General features: G+C 42.3%; 1 protein-coding gene across 3 annotated transcripts in view; it reads left to right on the plus strand.

Moving 5' to 3' along the window:
• Nucleotides 1-20,523, plus strand: part of Mphosph9 (M-phase phosphoprotein 9) — a 70,359-nt gene that overhangs the window by 609 nt on the left and 49,227 nt on the right. For 2 of the 3 annotated variants that reach the window (XM_041648857.1, XM_041648860.1), the window contains exons 2-7: nucleotides 1,463-1,740; nucleotides 5,340-5,493; nucleotides 11,714-11,803; nucleotides 12,325-12,851; nucleotides 15,410-15,533; nucleotides 19,779-19,872. In XM_041648857.1, coding sequence (XP_041504791.1) covers nucleotides 1,634-1,740; nucleotides 5,340-5,493; nucleotides 11,714-11,803; nucleotides 12,325-12,851; nucleotides 15,410-15,533; nucleotides 19,779-19,872 — 1,096 coding nt within the window. In that variant the 5' untranslated portion in view covers nucleotides 1,463-1,633. The remainder of the gene's footprint in view (nucleotides 1-1,462; nucleotides 1,741-5,339; nucleotides 5,494-11,713; nucleotides 11,804-12,324; nucleotides 12,852-15,409; nucleotides 15,534-19,778; nucleotides 19,873-20,523) is intronic. The other variant, XM_041648859.1, reaches the window with a different exon arrangement.

Genomic DNA, 20,523 nt, shown 5'->3' on the forward strand with positions numbered 1-20,523 from the left:
GGGTTGTAGGGTGAGGGACAGAGCATCGTTTTTGGTGCTGAAAGTTATATTTAGAAATGTCTGTACCTATATTCAGTTTCTATCAAGTTTATTTCATATCCATAGCGGGTTTCCCCCTTTTCTCCTCGCCCTTCCCCGTCCCGGGAGAGGTGTCATTGAGGTTCTAGTGGTGTTTCTATCTAAATCTTGCATCCGGATTACCTCAGCGGAGGTGGATGTGGGGGAGGGCCTGTGAGAAGAGATGGAACTGTAGATCCACCTCTCTGGAGAGTTTGTGGTCATTTGAATCCACGTATTTTCGTTGCCAGTTGGAAGAGGCAGCCCCTGGCTTTTTCAATACCCCATTTGTCACTGGTGATGGGCCAGACACTGGGGTGGGAAGGTGGCGGAAGTCAAATCCATTTGGTTAGATCTGTACCTGTCCTGGAGGCAATGCTTCTTTAACTTCAATGAACTGATTGTGTTCTTTAAGCCCTGGAAAGTGAGAGTTGGGTGGCACAGGAATGTGAGAAAGTTCTTCCGATGCAGTCTCTAAACTTCTCATTTTATAAGCAGCATGGTTTTTTTGTTTTGTTTTGGTTTTTGTTGTTGTTCCCCCTCATCTTTCATCTCTTTGAAATCAGTGGATTCTGGAAAGATGATGCATATGGTTGGGCTTATGACAGCAAGTTTAAATCTATATATCCAGATTTAGTAAAATTTTAGTTAACTTGTTCCAGAGTACAAAGTATTAAGAATTGTACATCCAGCCATTTTTAACAGTTAAATAGCTTTTAAACGCAAACATAAGACTAAATAGTTAAGTCCTGTTAGTGGCTATATAAGTTAACAAACCTTCTGCAGTGTAGGACTTACTAAATAAGTGAACCAGGCTGAAAGCATTCCATTTATTATGTAATAGAGTGCACCTAGAACCTTGATTATTAAGCACAAAATTCTGAAATATTGCCTGTAGGGGATAATGTGATTCTTACAAATTACCTTAAAAAGACATATGGTCCTTATACATAAACTGCATCCTGCTGAAAGTATGTGATTTAGGGGTTTTAGAAGAAGAAATGCGAACTCCAGAACTTTCCATCACCCTGAGGTGAAAAGCGAGTGCACTGCAGTGGCCTCCTTTCTCCCGTCCTCCTCGGGGCTTCATAGTCTGCTTTGCCCTGTGGGTTTGCCAGTGCTAGATTCTTCATATAAATGAAGTCATAGAGTAGTAATTTTTTTTTTTCCTGAGACAGGGTTTCTCTGGGTAGCTTTGGAGCCTGTCCTGGAACTCTCTATGTAGACCAGGCTGGCTTCAAATTCACAGAGATCCTCCTGCCCCTGCCTCCCGAGTGCTGGGACTAAAGGTGTGCCCCACCACTGCCCGGCCTGGCTGCTGTTCTTTATGTAGATGAATTTTCAAGGTCTGCAAAGTCATGAGAAGATAGTGGGTAAATTGTACATTTAATGGCTTTTTCCGTAGTTTTCCCTGTTCAGATTCCTTGGAAGCGTAGCGGACTTCACAGCTCTGAATGTCAGCTGCTGAGGATGCTGGTAGACGATGAGGCAGCTGAAGAGGAGCCAGAAGCAGCCTCCTCCTTCAGGAGAAACAAGAGTGCTTCCAGATGACAGAGCTTAACAATTTCTGTGCGATATGGAGGATTTTGGTTTGGCGGAAACTTTACAAAAATCTTCACCTTCTGCAGACTCTGATATCAAAAGTACTCCCCATTCTCTCGGATTGAGCTTGTGTGCTAATAGGTAAGAATTGTTAGATACTATTTCTTTTTTTTTAAGATAGGATTTCTCTGTGTTTGTTCTGGAACTCTCTCTGTAGACCAGACTGGCTTTGAACTCAGAGGTCCACCTGTCTCCGTCTCCCTAGTGCTGGGAACAATGATGTGTACCACCACCACCAGGTGGTTGGATACTATTTTCATGTGTTAATAAACCAAAATAACTTTATTTGCAGAACTGACTAGTTGATCTAATCAGTGTCATTGTTGCCTTAAAGAACAAACAACCCATCTCTGATTAGGAACTGTTTAGGGACAGTCCTGGAACTCTCACTGTAGACCAGGCTGGCCTTGAACTGAGAGATCCATCATTATGCTTTTTTTTATTTTGTAACTTACAAGCATATCTTTAAAGTTTTTGAGGTAAGACCTCTTATAGCCAAGGCTAACCTGACTCATAATGTACTCAGAGATAATCTTGATCTTTTGATTCTCTACATCCTGATAATTGCCTAGTTATTTTTCCTTTTTTTTTTTAACCTTTTTAATTTTTTTAAAGAGACAGTCTCATTGTGTAGCTCAGGCTGGCTTTAAACTCTAGGAAGTCCTCCTGTCTTAGCCTTCCTAGTACTGGGGTTACAAATGTGAGCTTCTGGGCTGAAGAGATAGCTCAGCGGTTAAGAGCATAGGCTGCTCTTCCAGAGGTCCTGAGTTCAATTCCCAGCAACCACATGGTGGCTCACAACCATCTGTAATGATATCTGGTGTCCTCTTCTGACATGCAGATTAACATGCAGGCAAAACACTGTATAAATAATAAATGTTTAGAAAAATAAATAAAATTAAAAAAAAACACAAATGTGAGCTACGATACCTGGCTTATTTCTACATTCTAAATTAATAGTATAGATAATATTTTATATTGTAGAAGCATCATACCAATCTGGGAAACAGTAATTAAACTGTTTAGAACGTATTAGAACTGGACAGTGGTGGCGCACGCTTTTAATTTCAGTACTCGGGAGGCAGAGGCAGAGGCAGGTGGATCTCTGTGAATTTCAGGACAGCCTGGTCCACAGAGCTAGTTTCAGGATAGCTAAGCCTACCAAAGAAACTCTTCCAAAAAAAAAAAAAAAAAAACCAAAAAAAAAAAAACCCCAAAAAACCTCAAAAAGCAAAAAACAGACTGAGTTGACAAAAAGCCAATAAAATTCTTTATGTATTTAGTTATTGATTCAATTATTTAGGGTCTCTCTGTCCCTGGCTGCCCTGAAGCTCATTTATATAGTCCAGGTTGGCTTGGAACCTGTAGCAGTCTCTTGACTCTACTTCTCAAGCTGGGGAGTATGGCTTTGTGAAGACACACACACATTTGGGTGCTCCTCCTTCCCTCCTTCCTTCCTTTCTCTTTTTTGATACAGGGCCTCTCTATATAACCTTAGCTCTCGTGGAACTCACTATTTTGCCAGGCTGGCCTCTAACTCATAGAGATCCATCTACCTCTGCCTGTAGAGTTCTGGGATTAAAGACGTGTGCCACCATATTTGGCAAAGAGTCAGATAGCTTTAAATATAAAGATTTTGATGAATTTGTGTATTATAAATTAACTACCTTAAAAACTGTTCATTCTTGGCCGGTCGGTGGTGGCGCATGCCTTTAATCCCAGCACTCGGGAGGCAGAGGCAGGCGGATCTCTGTGAGTTTGAGGCCAGCCTGATCTACAAGAGCTAGTTCCAGGACGGGAACCAAAAGCTACGGAGAAACCCTGTCTCGAAAAATCCAAAATCAACAACAACAACAACAAAACAACAAAAACCTGTTCATTCTCTCCCTTCCTTGTGAGGAGTTTGAAGCAGTAATATCCCACGGGTAAGGTAGTATGAGAGAAAGATGTAAAGGCCCGAGACATGCCTGCTGCAGTGCTCCACCTTGAAGCCGAACGCTGGCCACATTTACCTCCTGCCTCATTTGGTGGCCCCTCTGAAATCTACTTCTTTTTTTTTTTTTTTTTTTTTTTTGGTTTTTCGAGACAGGGTTTCTCTGTGGCTTTGGAGCCTGTCCTGGAACTAGCTCTGTAGACCAGGCTGGTCTCGAACTCACAGAGATCCGCCTGCCTCTGCCTCCCGAGTGCTGGGTGAAATCTACTTCTAGAAGAAATTCCATTTAGTACTTTAATTGCCTGTCGAACCTAAATGTACTTGTCATGAAATTGATGTCATTGAATTTGTATCTCCTTTCTCTGTGACTGACACTTAAATCCACCATGTTGAAACTAGATTATTGCAACTCTGTAAAGTTCTTATGTACAACATATATTTTAAAGAGTTTATTGTGGTCTTGCTCTTCAATTTTTTTATGCTTCTAACTTTATTATTTTATTATTTTCATTTTGGTTAGTGTATGTGTCTGTGCACGCATACGTGCGTGCATGCGTGTGTGCGAAACAAAATAGATCTACATAGTAAGTAAATAAAATTGCTCAGGGACTGGGAATGTAATTCCACTGGTTGAATACTTATTTGACATGCAGGAAGCCCTGGGCTCTGTTCCTAGCATAGCAGAAATCAGGAATCATGCCTGTAATTCCTACACTTGGGAAGAAAAGGTAGGAAGAATAGCAGTTCAAGCTCATCTTCTCCTATGTAGTGAGTTTGAGGCCATCCTTTCATACATGTGGCTGAAAATAATAACAGTAAATTGGAGGAAAGATGGCTTAGTGGCTAAGAGCACAGACTACTCTTCCAAAGGACCGAGGCCTAATTCCCAGCACCCACTTGACAGCTCACAACTGTTTGTGGCTCTAGTTACAGGGGATCCAGCACTCTCACAGATACATATATGCAGGCAAAACACCAAAGCACATAGGATAAAAATAAATCATTGAAAAAAGAAAACATTTGGCCGGGCAGTGGTGGCGCTCACCTTCCATCCCAGCACTCGGGAGGCAGAGGCAGGCAGATTTCTTTGAGTTCGAGGCTAACCTAGTCTGCAATAGCTAGTTCCAGGACAGGCTCCAAAGCAACAGAGACGCTGTCTCAAAAAACAACAAACAAACAACAAAAAAAAAACCAAACAAAAAACAAAACAAAAAAAACCAATGAAAATGCCCTTTTAGCTACAAAACAGATCTGATGTTCTGAATTGTATTTGGGGTATTTATGAACAAATCTGAAGTCATCCCCCATTTGGAAGTCTTAGTGTTCCATTACACACCGTACAGGCTCAATAAATCCTATCTATTGACTGCTAATTGGGTTGGCAGAGCTTTCATTCACAGGCAGTTCAGTGATAAGCACGAGTTTATCACATGGAATCTGAGGATCTGGTTACGGGATTGACTGTTCTGGCAGCAGAGAGAGACTGCTTAGCGGACAATGGAGGGCTGTTGTTAAAGTGGGCCAGATGAGCCTCCAGAATAGTTCAGGGAAGCTGTGCCATCTTCTCTGTCGTTTCTGCTGGAGAAGGCTTCTCTCATAAAGACGTGAGTGTGTCCCTGTGTGGTCAGGTTTCTGAGGAGGATTAGGTATCAGTGGTTGTGTACTGCTCTGCTAGATCTTGAACTGCTGAATTAGTCAACTCTTCAATTGAATGAGAAAACCATCTGAATTATTTATGTTTCAACAGAAGTAGTCCCCACCTTAGTACAAATGGGGTATCCTCTTTCTCAGGGAAGACCGGGCCACCTGTCACTCAAGGCACAGTCGAAGTCCTCACTGCTTTAACACAAGAGCTGCAGAACAGTGGCCGGACTGCCTCAGAGCTTTGGAAGAACTGTGAGGTATTTCATTTTGTTTTATTTGGGGGGTGGTGGTGCTCTTTTAAATATGAAATAAATGTGGCTCTACTGAATTGTTAGAAATTTATGTCCAGAAAAGCATGATATTTAACCTTAGTTCTATAGTCAAATGACCAAGCATAAGATAACTGATACTGAAGGAACAAGAGAAGGGAGATGGGACACCATGGCCACAGAGAGCAGACCTGGAGACTCCCTGTGAACTGAAGTCTTTGTTCCGAGCACCCTCGGACTGTTACAATTGTTACTAATTACAGTCTTCTATGTGACTCTTAAAGTTGTCCTCATTTTTACAAACCTAAATCTTTTTCTGGAGTATTTTGAATGCTCTTATGATAAATTAAGGCCTCTATTTTGTGCCTAACACATTCTTCTGGTGCGTTGGCCTGTCGGCAGTGACTTCTTTGGTTAAACCGTGTTGGAAATTTAATTCTTAGGAACATCTCCCAGTTGAAGTATGGGAGTTGGTGGTGGTGTGTGCTCCTAGCCCTGGAAACAAGCCAGGAAAAAGGAGAATCACAGAAACAAACTTAAAGACTGACACATAGAAGGATACTTACAAATTTTGTTTTGGTGAATAATACTCAAGATGGCCTTTTCTCAATTGTTCATTTGTTTTTTGAGACAGGCTCTTTATGTAGCTCTGTCTGACTTGGAGCTTACTGTGTAGACCAGGCTGGCCTCAATCTCACAGAGATTTTCCTGACCCTGCCTCCCGAGTGCTGGGACTAAAGGTGAACTCTACCATGCCAGGCTCTTTGCTCTTTAGACTACATAAAAGGTTGTAATGTTTTATAGAAATGCAAATGTAATTATCAAACTCTAAGCAGTGGATTTTAACATTAATTGTACCTTTAGAACCGCCGTAACTTGTGTTTTTAGAATATAAAACTGAAAGAAAGATTTCCTGGCCTAAGAATTCAGTAGCAATTACCCCAAATATAATGACTTCAAAAAATTATCATTTAAAATGAACTTTTCAGAGTTTTGGGAGGTTGTGGTAGTTTGCAGCAGGGTCTCACTCCAGCCCAGGTCTCACTCTGGAACTCATAATGTCCGGCCTTCAGTTCTTGGCAGTGTTTCTGCCTTAGCTTCCCAAGCACTGGAATGTGGGGTTTGAGTAGTTGGCAGCTTTTCATTTTTCTCCAATGGTTTTTTATGTTTTTCACCTAGCAATCACTGAACCAATGTGGAAGACCCATAAGATGTATTTGTGTATGATGCCGTTAAGACCCAGGATGGCCTGGTCTGGACATGTAGCTCAGTGGCATGGTACATGTTTAGCATGCATGAGACCCTGGGTTCTAATCCAGCATCTGGGGAAAACAAGTTTGATGAACTATTTTTTCTGTGTGTCTATTCATTAACCTGTGACCAGTAACATATAAATAGGACCAAGAGCAACTACCACAGCACAGTTTATTTCTGACAACTTTTGTTTGATTAGGAATTGTTACTTTAGTACTTTGAATCAACACCTGAAGTTAGAGACTGTATTTCCGAGTTTAATGTATTGATTTAAAAAAAATGGTTGGGGGAGGAGGTGGAAATTTTTAAGTAAAAATAAATAAATAAAAAAATGGAGGGGGGGGGAAGGAGTGGGGGGAGGGGGAGGGAAATGGGAGGCTGGGAGGAGGCGGAATTTTTTTTTTCTTCAATTAAAAAAAATAATAAAAAAAAAATGGTTGGGCCTGGATTTCCTTGTGGATGATTCCAGGCTCATAGTCTGGCCCTGGGCTCTCGTTTGCAGAGTTCAACCTTGGTTGATGCAGAGTCAGTTGAAGTCTGAGGAGGAGGAGACTGGGCTAGAGGTTTTTTGTTTTGTTTTGTTTTTTTAAGATTTATTTATTATGTATACAATGTTCTGCCTGCATATGTGCCTGCAGGCCAGAAGAGGGCGCCAGATCTCATTACAGGTAGTTGTGAGCCACAATTTGGTTGTTATGACTTGAACTCAGGTCTATGAAAGAGCAGCCAGTGCTCTTAACCACTGAGCCATCTCTCCAGCCCTGGGCTAGAGTTTTAAAAGCATGTTTTTGTTTGTGTGTCTTCACTGAGGTTATGTTTTGTGAATTCCCACCTGACTACAAGGTTGGCTACTCAGCGAAGAGCCGCTTAGTGCTTTTTCAGAGAGGGCAGTGCACTCTCTGGTCACGTCCATAGGACTTCCTGCTTTTATTTAGTGTGCTTTTGTAGTTGTGTGAAAACAACAGAAACCGCCAATATTTTGGAGTAGTGTTTTAGGATCAGAAAGGTCAGATGTTATGCAAGCCTTAAGATCTGATGGTTTTCCTGAGTTTCTAGTGTTTGTGTCCTTTTGGAATACGATTGTGTGTTTCCTGATGCTCAAAAGAACTAATTTACTTTGCTAAACACAAAAGCTTCCTTATATTCTGAGTGTGCAGAGTGACAATATCCTTAGTTTGCTTTAGCTAGATCTCTTTTAGCCTTTTAGCACTTTGTGTTATATGTACAATAATAACAGCTACAGGATGAAAAGAAAAGAGGTGTTTACTTTTTTTTTTTTTTTTTTTGGTTTTTCAAGACAGGGATTCTCTGTGTAGCTTTGGAGCCTGTCCTGGAACTAGCTCTTGTAGACCAGGCTGGTCTCAAACTCACACAGATCTTCCTGCCTTTGCTTCCTGAGTGCTGGGATTAAAGGTGTGGGCCACCACCACCTGCAAGGTGTTTACAATTTATTGTCTCTTTGTTAGGTAGTATAGCTGCACTTTGTAGCACTTGCTCTTATTAGACCTGTGACCCCCCCACCCCCAGGACTTCTCTGTGTAACAACTCTGACTGTCCTGGAACCTGGAACTCCTTCTGTAAACCAGGCTGGCTTCGAACTCACAAAGATCCGCCTACCTCTGCCACCTGAGTGCTAGCATTAAAGGTGTGCGCCCCCCCCCCCCCCCCCCCGCCTCGCAGCCTGTAGGCTTCTTTTTATAGTAGTTTTTTTTAAACTTCATTCATCTTAATTCATCCATTTATTTATCTCAGTATTAATATGTTTCCCTTAGTAGTTTTGTTTTTTTAACGTAAAATAAGTTCATATTATTCTGAAGTGAAAATTATAGGTAAAATAACCTATTTGTACTAGCTTTAAAAAATTAGTGTAGGTGGTAGCGCATGGCTTTAGTCCCAGCACTCGGGAGGTAGCAATAGGCAGAGCTCTGTGAGTTCAAGACCAGCATGGTTTACATAGAAAGTTCCGGGGCAGCGAAGGCTACACAGAAAAACCCTGTTTAAAAGAGAAAAAAAAAATAGTAGGCCAGGTAGTGGTGGTGCACGCCTTTAATCCCAGAACTCAGGAGGCAGAGGCAGGTGGATCTCTGTGAATTTGAGGCCAGCCTGGTCTGCAGAGTGAGTTGCAGGACAGGCTCCAAAGCTACAGAGAAACCCTGTCTCGAAAAACAAACATACACACAAAATAGTATAGGTAACAGAGTGCTTGCTTATTATTCACCTAGGCCTAAGGTCAGTCTGCAGCCATGCATGCCTGCTGATGTGCATGGACACACACACACACACACACACACACACCCTTAGCTAACTGTGATATAAAGGAAATGGAAGTTGTTTATAGTAAAGACTATTATAAATATGTAAGTGTCTGTGAAGTTCTCTGGTGTCTCTGCAATTTATAGACTGTCTGTGAGGGAGCAGCTGAAGGGAATCTACTATTGATACCCTGATGACTGAGACTGGAGTAGCGCTCTCTTCTGAGCTAGTGACCAGGCTCATTTCTGAAACAGACTTCAGTGTGCTTGGAGCAAAATGCACAAAATTGCACAAAAGTAGTTACTATTTTTTTTAAAATATAAAACAGAGAGAGACAAGTCGAGGAATAGAAAAATGCTTGGGATGGTGGGAGAAGGAGAGGTAGTCTGGGATTGGAAGGACAGCAGTGTGTGTGAAGAGCTGGGGAGGGAGCTTCCAAAGCTGGGAGGTGAAGGCATTTCTACAGGCCCAAAGATCAGGAAGCGGTGCGGGGGTGGGGGGGTGAAGTTGGAGGAGTATGCAGCCAGGTAGTAGAGGCAGAAAGCAGTGATAGGGCGGAAAGGCTGTAAGGTGGAAGAGCAGAGCTGTTGTGCAGGATGCTTTTCACTGATATCGTGTGCCACTTGCATACCATCTATTGCTGAGCAGGTGGGCACCAGGCTTACGATGGGATTCATCCTTCTGGAGAATCTGTGCCCTAGTCTGGCTTTGTGTCTCTTTAGGGAAGTGCTTACTGCTCTTGGTAGTCAGGAGGACTCTGAAGGGTAGTCAAGGCCAGTTCCACAGCATGCCAGGGAATCAGCTTTTCGTTCCTTGCACTTGAGCTCCGCAGTGTTTGGAACACTTCAGTAAAAGTAAAAGTTCTCTACTAATTTATTTTTGGTTTTGTATGTGAGAGTTTTCTGGGTACATTTTAGTTCTTAAGGAGATTGTTAGCTTTTATGAGGAGAAAGGATGAGAAACGGAAGACGAATCTAGAGGCTGGGGAGATGGTTTAGTTGACAAAGTGCTTGCCATGTAAGCATCAAAACCTGACTTCACTCCCTAGCACTCACATAAAAAGCTGGGTAGGATGGTGGCTCTTGTAGCCCTAATGCTCTCGAGGTAGAACTGGGGTTCCTACGCTAGCTTCACATAATTGGCAAGTCTCAAATCCCAGAGAGAGACCCAGTTTCAAAAAACAAGGTGTTTAGCTCACTCACTTCTGTCTGGTTTCTATATGTGTACACGCATACATGAATGCACACAGACATATGCACGTGCACAAAGTGCAGCTATTAGGAGGTCTTTTGTCTCCGTGTATAGTATAGACCAGTCTCCCTCCTGCTGAGTGCTATGACTATAGGTATACACTATTGTACCTGGTACTGTCCAGTACTCTATTAATCAGAAATAACGGGGCTGAAGAGGTGGCTCAGTAGGTAAGGATGCTTGCCTCCATGCCTGATAACCTGGGTTCGTGCCCTGGGCACCACGTGGTGACAGGAAAGAACTGCCTGCCATAAGAAGTTCTTTTTTTTTTTTAAATATTTATTTATTTATTATGTATACAATATTCTGTCTGTATGCCTGAAGGCCAGAAGAGGGCGCCAGACCTCTTTACAGATGGTTGTGAGCCACCATGTGGTTGCTGGGAATTGAACTCAGGACCTTTGGAAGAGCAGGCAATGCTCTTAACCACTGAGCCATCTCTCCAGCCCAAGAAGTTCTTAAAAGAATATAGTAACAGACCTGGAGAGATGGCTCAGTGGCTAAGAGCACAGGCTGTTTTCCAGAGGACCAGTGTTCCATTCACAGCACCCACATGACTGCTTATCACCTGTAACTCCAGTTCCAGGGGATCTGATGCCTTCTTCTGGGCTCCTCTGTACTGGGCAACAACAGAAGAGAATTTAAGATTTCATTTGAGGGGCTGGAGAGATGGCTCATTAGTTACAAGCACTTGACTGTTCTTCCAGAGGACCTAGGTTTAATTCTCAGCACCCACGTGGTAGCTCACAACTGTCTGTAAGTCCAATTCTAGGGGATTCAGCACCCTTACATAGACATACATATAGGCAAAACACCAAGTCACATAAAATAAAAGTAAATATTAAAAAAAGATTACATTTGAAAAATAAGGCATAGATTTATTTTTAGTAAGGCATAGATTATTAAAAACAAGATTTTGACAGATTTTTCCAGATTGTAGATTACATTAAAAAAGATACTTACCTTTGCCTTTGTAGTATTACACTGAATATGTATTTTGCATTATTTAAACTGGCCTATAAATTTTACATTAAAATAATTAAAAAACAAAAGTGATAGATAGTGGTGGCACTTGCTTTTAATCCCAGTACTCAGAAGGCAGAGGAAGGCAGAATTCTGTGAGGTCTAGGCCAGCCTGGGCTACAGAGCTAGTTCCAGAACAGGCACCAAAGCTACAGAGAAATCCTGTCTTGAAAAACCAAAAATAAAATCAAAAATCAAGCATTTTTTTTTTCCAGGCTTGGTGCCTATAATCCTATAATTTAGGAAGCTAAGGTAGGGGGATTGCTGTGAGTTTGAGCCCAAACTGGGCTGCATAGTGAGTTTCAGGCCAGCTTGGGCTATAGAGTGAGACCTTGTCTAAAAAAGGGGATGTTTCTCACTAGAGCATTTTTCTTGTGGTGTCTTAGGTTGAAATTATGTTCAGTGCACATTCTTTATAATTTCCTAGGCCAGGTGGTTGCAGCTGTTCAGTGTGGTTGAGCGACAGTGCCAGGAGCAGATTGTTGCCCAGCAGGAGCAGTTTCACAGGCAGATCCAGGTGAGTTACCTCAGACATTGATGCTTTGCATTTGTGAGATTGCAGATAAAACAGTTCATGCATTAATTTTGTTTTTGAAGATACGACACCACATTTAGAGTAATAGCATGGACTTTTCTTAACATTAAAAAATGTTTAATGGCCAGGCGGTGGTGGCGCACGCCTTTAATCCCAGCACTTGGGAGGCAGAGGTAGGCGGATCTCTGAGAGTTCGAGATCAGCCTGGTCTACAAGAGCTAGTGCCAGGACAGGCTCCAAAACCACAGAGAAACCTGTCTCGAAAAAAGCAAAAAAAAAAAAAAAATGTTTAATGTAAGCCGGGTAGTGGCGGTGCACGCCTTTTAATCCCAGCACTTGGGAGGCAGAGGCAGGCAGACCTCTGTGAGTTTAAGGCCAGCCTGGTTACAAGAAATAGTTCCAGGACATGCTCCAAAACTACAGAGAAACCCTGTCTTGAAAAACAAAACAACAACAACAAAAAAAAATTGTTGAAAGTACTTCTCTACTCTTTTTGCTCTCAGCACATCCAGGAGGAGATTAGGAAGTTGGTGAAACTGCAGCTCAGCACTGCTTCCTGGCCTTCCTGGAGCAGCGGCTCTGTCAGTGAACAACAGGTGCCCTCAGAAAACCAAATGGGCTGCTTTTCTGAAAACAGTGAAAGAAATGAGTCTGTTACCAGTTACCCAGAGTCTAAGGAACCCGAGACACAGCCAGAATTGTCCACATCCCACCCAGACTGCAATGTGGACAGCAGTTCAGTGAGCAGTGGCTACGGCACCTTCTGTATCCTGGATATGAACACGCACAAGGCTAAGGAGCCCCCAGAACCCATGGAGCCTGAGGAGGCTTCCAAGGGGCAGCACACAGCCCCTGCGGTGCAGGCACATGCCCCCGTAGGTGGCACAGTAGCCATGAACTTTTTTGCACAGACCCCTGAAGAGCTTTGTGCACCTCTAAAGGAAGATGTTTCCACTTTTCCTGGTGAATTTGAACATAGTTTTCTTAGTGAAAACAAGATTTCAGAAGTATACAGTGGAAAAGCAAATAGGTAAGTAGAATTTCTCAATAATTTAAAGCGGCTTTTGCTTGTTTATTAATGACATTTAGAATATAGTAAATAAAAAATTTGTTCCACAGTAGAATGAAATATGTTTGGACACAAATCAGCTTTACCATTAAAATCTGACTCTTACATTGGGAGCTGCATGTGGAGAACTGAAATAAGCAGATCCAGTGTATAGTGACCCCGACTTTCCCATGTTCAGTGCTTAAGACTGTGACTGTTAAATGTGGGGCTGGAGAGTGCTTGGCAGTTAAGAGCTCTGGAGGCTCTTTTACAGGACCTGAGTTCTGTTCCCAGCACAAACATGGTGGCTAACAATTGTAATGGCAGTTCCAGTTGATCTAATACTCTCTCTCGGCCCCCTAGGATACTTTACATGTGTATTGTGGTGCATTTACATAGCATAATGGTAACACACCCATAAACAAAAAATCAACTTTTAAAAAAGACTCTTTCTTTCTCCTGCCTCTGCCTCCTGAGTGCTAGGATTAAAGGCATGCATCACCACAGCCTGGCTGAAAAAAGACTCTTAAATTTAGACTGGGTGTGGTGGCATATGCCTTTAATCCCAGTACTTGGGAGGCAGAGGCAGGAGGATCTCTGAGTTGGAGGCCAGCCTGGTCTACATACAGGACCGTCCTGAAAAGAAGAAAATAAAAACCAAAAATACTTCAAAGTCAAAAACAACAATAAATCTTATGAAATTTTGTGGTTTCCCATAAGTTTTCAGTTTTACACATCTGAAATGTGTTTTAGAAGCTGGGTATGGTGGTGCATATCTTTAACCCCAGCAGAGGCAGGTAGATCTGAGTTCAAGACCAATCTCGTTTATATGGCATGTTCCACGACAAGGGCTATATAATGGAGGGACTCTGTCTCAAGAAAGAAAGAAAAGAAAAAAAAAGAAAAGGAAGGGAAAGAAAAAGAATTAGGAGAATCAGGCAGGACCAGTGGGATGGCCCTGGATAAAGGTGCTTGCCATGCAAGTTTAATGACCTGAACTCTACCCCCTTAACCCATGGTGGAAAGAGGTAATTGATTCCGCAAACTTGTTCTCTGGCCTTTATGTGCCCACTGTGGCACACATACACCACGCAAATACACGGATAAATAAATACATCAACGAATGAATGAATAAAAATTTCGGAAAAATTTGCAGTTGCAGGGATCGTTGAGTGGTTTAAGAGTGCTTCCTGCTGTTCTAGAGAACCTGAGCTTCCAGCACACACACAGTGGCTCACAGTGATCTGGAACTCCAAGGGTAGTATACTAATGTCCTCTTTTAGCCTCTTCAGGCACCAGACCTCTGCAGGCCTGTAGCAGTCACAAATAAACATAGGCAAAACATTCATATCCATAAAAGTCTTTTTACTTTTTGGCTGGGCAGTACTGGTACACTCCTTTAATCCCAGCACTTGGGAGACAGAGGCAGGCAGATCTCTTGAGTTTGAGGCCATCCTGGTCTACAGAGCAAGTTCCAGGATAGTCAGGGCTACAAAGAAAAACCCTGTATCAAAGAAAAAAAAAGACACTTTTTACTTTTTTATTTATGTGCATTGGTGTTTTGCTTGCAGGCATGTCTCTGTGAGGGCGTCAGATCACCTGGAGCTGGCATTACAGACAGTTTGAGCTGCCATGTGGGTGCTGGAAATTGAACCCGTTTCTCTTAACCTCTGAGCCATCTCCCCAGAAAAGTAAATCTTTAAAATAAGAAAGTGTAGCATGAATTCTAGTTGGTCTTAATAATAAAAACCCAGAGTCAGATACAGGGGGTCAATGCTGAAGATCAGAGAAGCAAAGCAGCTAGCCACTGGAGAGTTCTTTTACCTCTCTCATTGCTCAGACCAAAGGAGCCATCCTATCCTCAGATTGTCTCCTCAGACTTCATACTCAGACTGCAACTGTCTCTATCAAAATCTCAGACTGCACTAAGCTCCTGCCTCCTCCCCCTTACATTCCTCATTCTGCTCAGCTATATTACTCCTGTCTCCACCTCCCTCGTGTTGAGATTAAAAGTGTATGATCCCAAATCCTGGGATCATCTTTGTGTGAGCTCTGTTTCTCTTTTAGACAAATTCAATCTTCTATAGCCCAGGGTGGCCTTGAACTAACAGAGATCTGTCTGCCTCTGTTTCCCTAATGCAGGTATTAAAAGCGTGTCCCTGTCCTCTAGTGGTTTAGCTCTGCGCTGTGGTCTTCAGACAAGCTTTATTTGTTAAAACACAAACAAAATATTACTACAAGAAAGAGTTTTAGGAGAGTCAGTAAAACTTTTTTTTTTTTTTTTTTTTTTTTTTTTTTTGGTTTTTGTTTCTTTGAGATAGGGACTCTATATAACCCTAACTCTCCCAGAACATGCTATATAGGCTAGTCTGGTCTCACACTTACAGAGATCTGGAATCTTGAGTGCTGGAATCAAGGTGTGCACCATTACACCTGCCCCTTTTTTACTACTAGTAGAAAAGCAAAACACTGCCCACTGAAGCACTAGATACTGTGCTGACTAATGGCTTTTAAACTAATTTTGTTTTTCTCCTTTTAAGTAGTAAGTCTATAACATCATGGGCACAAAAGCTGAAGCAGAACCAGCAAAAGCAAGCACATACAGAAGATGGCTACTTAAGACCTAAGCCAGGGAGCGAGTTAAACCAGAAGCCAGTTGAAACAGTAGGTGATAAGTGGCTCCTATGGTCACACTGGGGTTGCTATGTTTTTACTCCTTTGTTTATTTACAAATCTTTTTTTGTCTGTCTGACTTTCCTCTCTCTCTCTCTCTCTCTCTCTCTCTTTCTTTCTTTCTCTTTCTTCTTTTTGGAGACAAACCGAACCAAAGAAACAGACAAACAAAAAACAAAAACGATCCTCCAAACCCCAGTTCATTAAAAAACCAAAAAAGCTTTGGCTGGGGGTGTAGCTCAGTGGTAGAATACTTGACTGGTGTGTGCACATGAGCCCTGGGTCTTTTCTCTAGCATGGCAAAGTTTACCCTCAAATAGTATCTCTTGCTAGTACATTGCAACAAGTAGTACTGTATGTACTGAGCACTTTGAAATGCCTTTCTTAATTGTTGAAATTGTTGAAATTTGGGCAATTCTGATTTTATAATCTGAGTTATAAATTGGTAATAGATTAATTTTTGTCTTGTGGTTGGGTTTGCTGTCTAACCCAGGCCGTCTCTTGCTCTTGCCTCCCAGCCTCCTGAGTAGCAGGACTGTGTTATATCACCATACTCTGCAAGATGAAGTGTTTACACTCTGACCCAGCGACTGTGCTTAGTAAAGGGTCATAGACACAAAATTCCAGTGTATGTTGTTGCCATTATGGCCTAAATTGTAATGGGATAGATAGTACCGTTTAGTGCCCTACATGGATGTTCCCAAATCAGGTCCTTGACAAGCTGAGAGGCTCAGTGCCATACGAACTATGTCCTGATTGTCCTGAGCATAGACTTGCTGTTATCCTAGGAAACATGTCATAAGTGTTCCCAAGTCTTTGTTTTTTTTCTTTTTTCATTATCTGTTTACTCTTTTTTTTTTAAAAAAAATATTTATTTATTATGTATATAATATTCTTTCTGCATGTATGCCTGAAGGCCAGAAGAGGGCACCAGACCTCATTACAAATGGTTGTGAGCCACCATGTGGTTGCTGGGAATTGAACTCAGGACCTTTGGAAGAATAGGCAATGCTCTTAACCACTGAGCCATCTCTCCAGCCCCCTATCTGTTTACTCTTTACTTACTTTGGGTGTGGGTGTACACACTGAGCTCAAATGTGGACGTCAGAGCACTGGAGATTGAGCGCAGGCTGTCAGGCAGCAACAAACACTTGCAACCTCTGAGCCATCTCACCGTCCTTGTCCCCCAGTCTTTTTTAAATTTTATTTTTTGAGTCTAGATCTCACTGTGTAGTCCTGTCTAGCTGGAACTCTATGTAGACCAGGCTGGCCTGGAACTCACAGTGACCCTATCTTTGGAGGTGTGGAGAGTGAGATGGCATTTCAGTGTTAAGTTTTATAAAACAGAAAAAACTGTTATGTAGAAGAATGTTCTCACTTTATGCCAAACTACTACAAAAAATAGCAATTTTCTACCCTAATCTCCAAATAGTTTCAGACTACCATTCATTCCAAAGAAATGACATCCCACTATTGATGACACAGTAGCTCACAATGAGAGTCCCACTCAGAGCGTTAAAGGACCTTTCCAGAGTGCACTCCACAGAGGGTGATTTTGAGGTAGTACTGGCTGGTGACGTGGGGATGGCATGCCCAATGCATTTCTTCGTTGGAGAATTCTGGATTCACAGAAGTTGGACACTCTTTACTTGAACTGTTCTCTGTGCCCAGTGTTTTCAGTTTCATTTCACAGTGGGAACTGCTGATCAGAATTCTCCTCTGATGGGGTTTTCCTCTTGCACAGTGCTGGTTTATTCTGGGAAAAAGCTACTTTGAAGTCCATCTTGACTTGGTGCATTGTGTGGCACAAGCATTTTCCAGGGCTAAATTGCTGTTTCTTTGGTCCTTTGTTTCCATTTCATGAACTGAAGGACTTGGGTTTCTCCGATGGGCCCTTAGACTATGCTCCTGAGTAGGTCCTTGAGCTGGGCTCAGGCCAGTATCTTTGACTAAGAGGGCTTATATTTAGAAGGCCTTTGTTGAATCATGCTGTTACTTTATTTCAAGTGGGCCCTTTCTTGAGTGGATGGCCTTTTAAGGGTGGTGTGGGAGGGGAGGGATTTATTTGCCCAGAGGCTTGCAGCCAGCACCATTGTGTATAGCAGTATTTTAGTGCACGGTATGTGTTTGCTCCTGGCCTGAGGACTGAACCTCAGAAGCAGTGTGAGTTCTAAATATTTTACTTGGGAGTGCTTGACTTAGTCCCTGATAATCACTTTTCCAGACTGGAACAGTTAGGAGTTCTAAGAAACAATTGGTATCTTGATAAAAAGAGGTGGAATGGTACCTTTTACAGCAGACTTGTGATTAACTTATTCCTTCTAATAAAGTATTGCCCGGGTCCTTTGACTTGTGGAGGATGAAGGAGGAGGAGCACCTAGTAAGATATTGGTGAAGGTGTTGCCTTTAATCCCAGCACTCAGGAGGCCGAGGCTAGCAGATATCTGAATTACTAGTTCCAAGACTGCCAGGGATACACAGAGAAACCTCGATATATTCAAAACACCAAAAATAAATGAATTAAAAAAATAAAAGGAAGAAAGAAGAAAATGTCCTTGCTAAACATCTCTGTTTGAGACCGCTTTTCATTTCTTTGTAAGGTAAGCATGAAACCTAGCAGAGGCTCTTTGTGTGCAGCCAGCATTCCACTGTGCTTGCCCATCCCCAGAAAATAGATTCATGTGTGACAGACAGTATTAGAGGTACTATGATTCGTGTGTGTGTGTGTGAACACCTGCAGGCACCTATGGAGGCCGGAAGTTGTAGGTGGTTGTAAGCCATCTGATGTGAGGGCTGTGAACTGAATCAGGGTCCTTTGCAAGAGAAGTACTTGCTCTTAACCCTTAGCTGCCGGGTCACCTCTTAAACGCCATGTTTTTTTGTTTTTAATCAGAAGGGGTAGTAAGCACTTTTATTCTTTGCTGAGAAGTAACAGGCTGAGAGCCTGGTGCCATACACCTGTAATCTTAGCACTTAAGAGTATAGAAGGCAGGATGACCATGAATCCACAGTCAGCCTGGACTGCATAGCGAACTCTAGACCAGCCTGGGCTACATAGCAAGTCTCTGTCTCAAAAAAACAACGGTTTGGGGCTGGAGAGATTGCTTAATGGTTAAGAGCATGGGCTGTTTTTTCAGAGGATCTGGGTTCAGTTCCCAACACCCATATGGTAGCTCATAACTATCTGTAACTTTAGACTCAGATTACCTGATACTATCTTCTGATATCCATGGGCACCAAGCACACAAATGGTCCATGGGCATACAGGCAGGCATAATACCCAAATACATAATAATGATGATGATAAAAAATTAAAACCCCAAACCAAGGGCTAGGGAATGTAGTTTATGGTAAAGTGCTTTTCTAGCATGGCTAGTGTCCTGGGTTTGATCTCTGTCACCAACACACACACACACACACACACACACACACACACACACACACACACACGAGTCTGTTACTGGGGATATGAAGGTGATGAGTTTCAGATCATCCTGGGCTTTATAGCAAGACCCTGTCTCACAGAAACAGAAGGAAGTGCTGAATTATAACTTAGAGGTAGAGCAAATTTTGCCTAGTGTGCCCACCCTGGGTTTAATGTTGTTCACAAACAACTCAAAATTAATTTGTTATTTGAGGTTCATGTTGATTTGTGATTTTGAGTCATTTGATTTATTGAAGTTGTGATGATATAAACAGATTAGTAGGTTAAACCCCTCCCCCCCCCACGAGGCAGGGTTTCTCTTTATAGCCCTGGATGTCCTGGAACTTGCTCTGTAGATCAGGCTAGCTTCAAACTCACAGAGATCCTCCTGCTTCTTCCTCCCAAGTGCAGGGATTAAAGGTATGTGCCAACATGCCCGACTAATTTTTTACTAAATGACTAATTCTAGATTTCTCAAATTATTGTCAGAAATCGATAGCAGACTATAAATACAGTTTAGTTCTGAACTCATAGATTACACCTTCTTTCAGCTTTCTAAGCTTTCTAGTTCCTTCTAACGACCCTCTAGTTCCATAGTGTTCAAAAAAAAAAAAAGCTTTGACAGATGGTGCAGGGAAGGAGAAGCTGCACTGTTCATCTTTCATACTGCATTCTTGCAGCTGCGGAGAATCAACACTCCGCTCTTCGTGGCCTGCTGAGGCCCCTGTTTAAGTCCTGGAGTATCCCTGGGTCAACAGTGTGTGCCAAATGCATTTAACTGCCCACCAATTGTCCTCTTTCCTCTCTTGCAGCCCAACCTTGCCGCCACCACCACACATCCTTGTGCCTTTTACCTCAGTAAACCAACTGAAAGCTCAAGTTCTTGCTTGTCTGATTCAGGAACAGGTATGGAACTTAAACTAGTTTTTATATTTTTCAAGACAGGTCTCACTATGTAGACCTAGCTGTCCTGGAACTCAAATATATGATTAGTCTGGCCTCTAACTTAATCCTATGTGCTGGGATTAAAGGTGTTCCAGCACATGGTCTGGAACTTAAATTTAAAAGAAAAAAATCGGGCTGGAGAGATGGCTCAGTGGTTAAGAGCACTGTCTGCTCTTCCAGAGGTCCTGAGTTCAATTCCCAGCAACCACATGGTAGCTCACTACCATCTGTAATGAGATCTGGCGCCCTCCTCTGGCGTGTAGGTATACATGGAGGCAGAAAGTTGTATACATAATAAATAAAATAAAAAAAAATCGTGACCTTTATTTTGATTGATGTATATGAGTGTTTTGCTGACATGTGTGACATGTATACCATGTCTATGCCTGGTGCCATGCGAGGCCAGAAGAGGATGTTAGATTCTCTGGAGCTGGAATTATAGATGTGAGCTACCATGTGGGTGCTGGGAATTGGACCTGGGGCCTCTGGAAGAGCCACAAGTGCTCTTACCTACCAAGCTATCCCTCTAGCCCCCTGAACTTACAGAGTCTATTTTACCCACAGCTTGCTTTCATTTTCCACTGTGGTGTGAGAAGTGTGTGCAGTATCTGA

This window comes from Microtus oregoni, unplaced genomic scaffold (genome assembly GCF_018167655.1).
Source record: "Microtus oregoni isolate MIOR12 unplaced genomic scaffold, Mior012 000003F_ref0000135, whole genome shotgun sequence".
NCBI lineage: Eukaryota > Metazoa > Chordata > Mammalia > Rodentia > Cricetidae > Microtus > Microtus oregoni.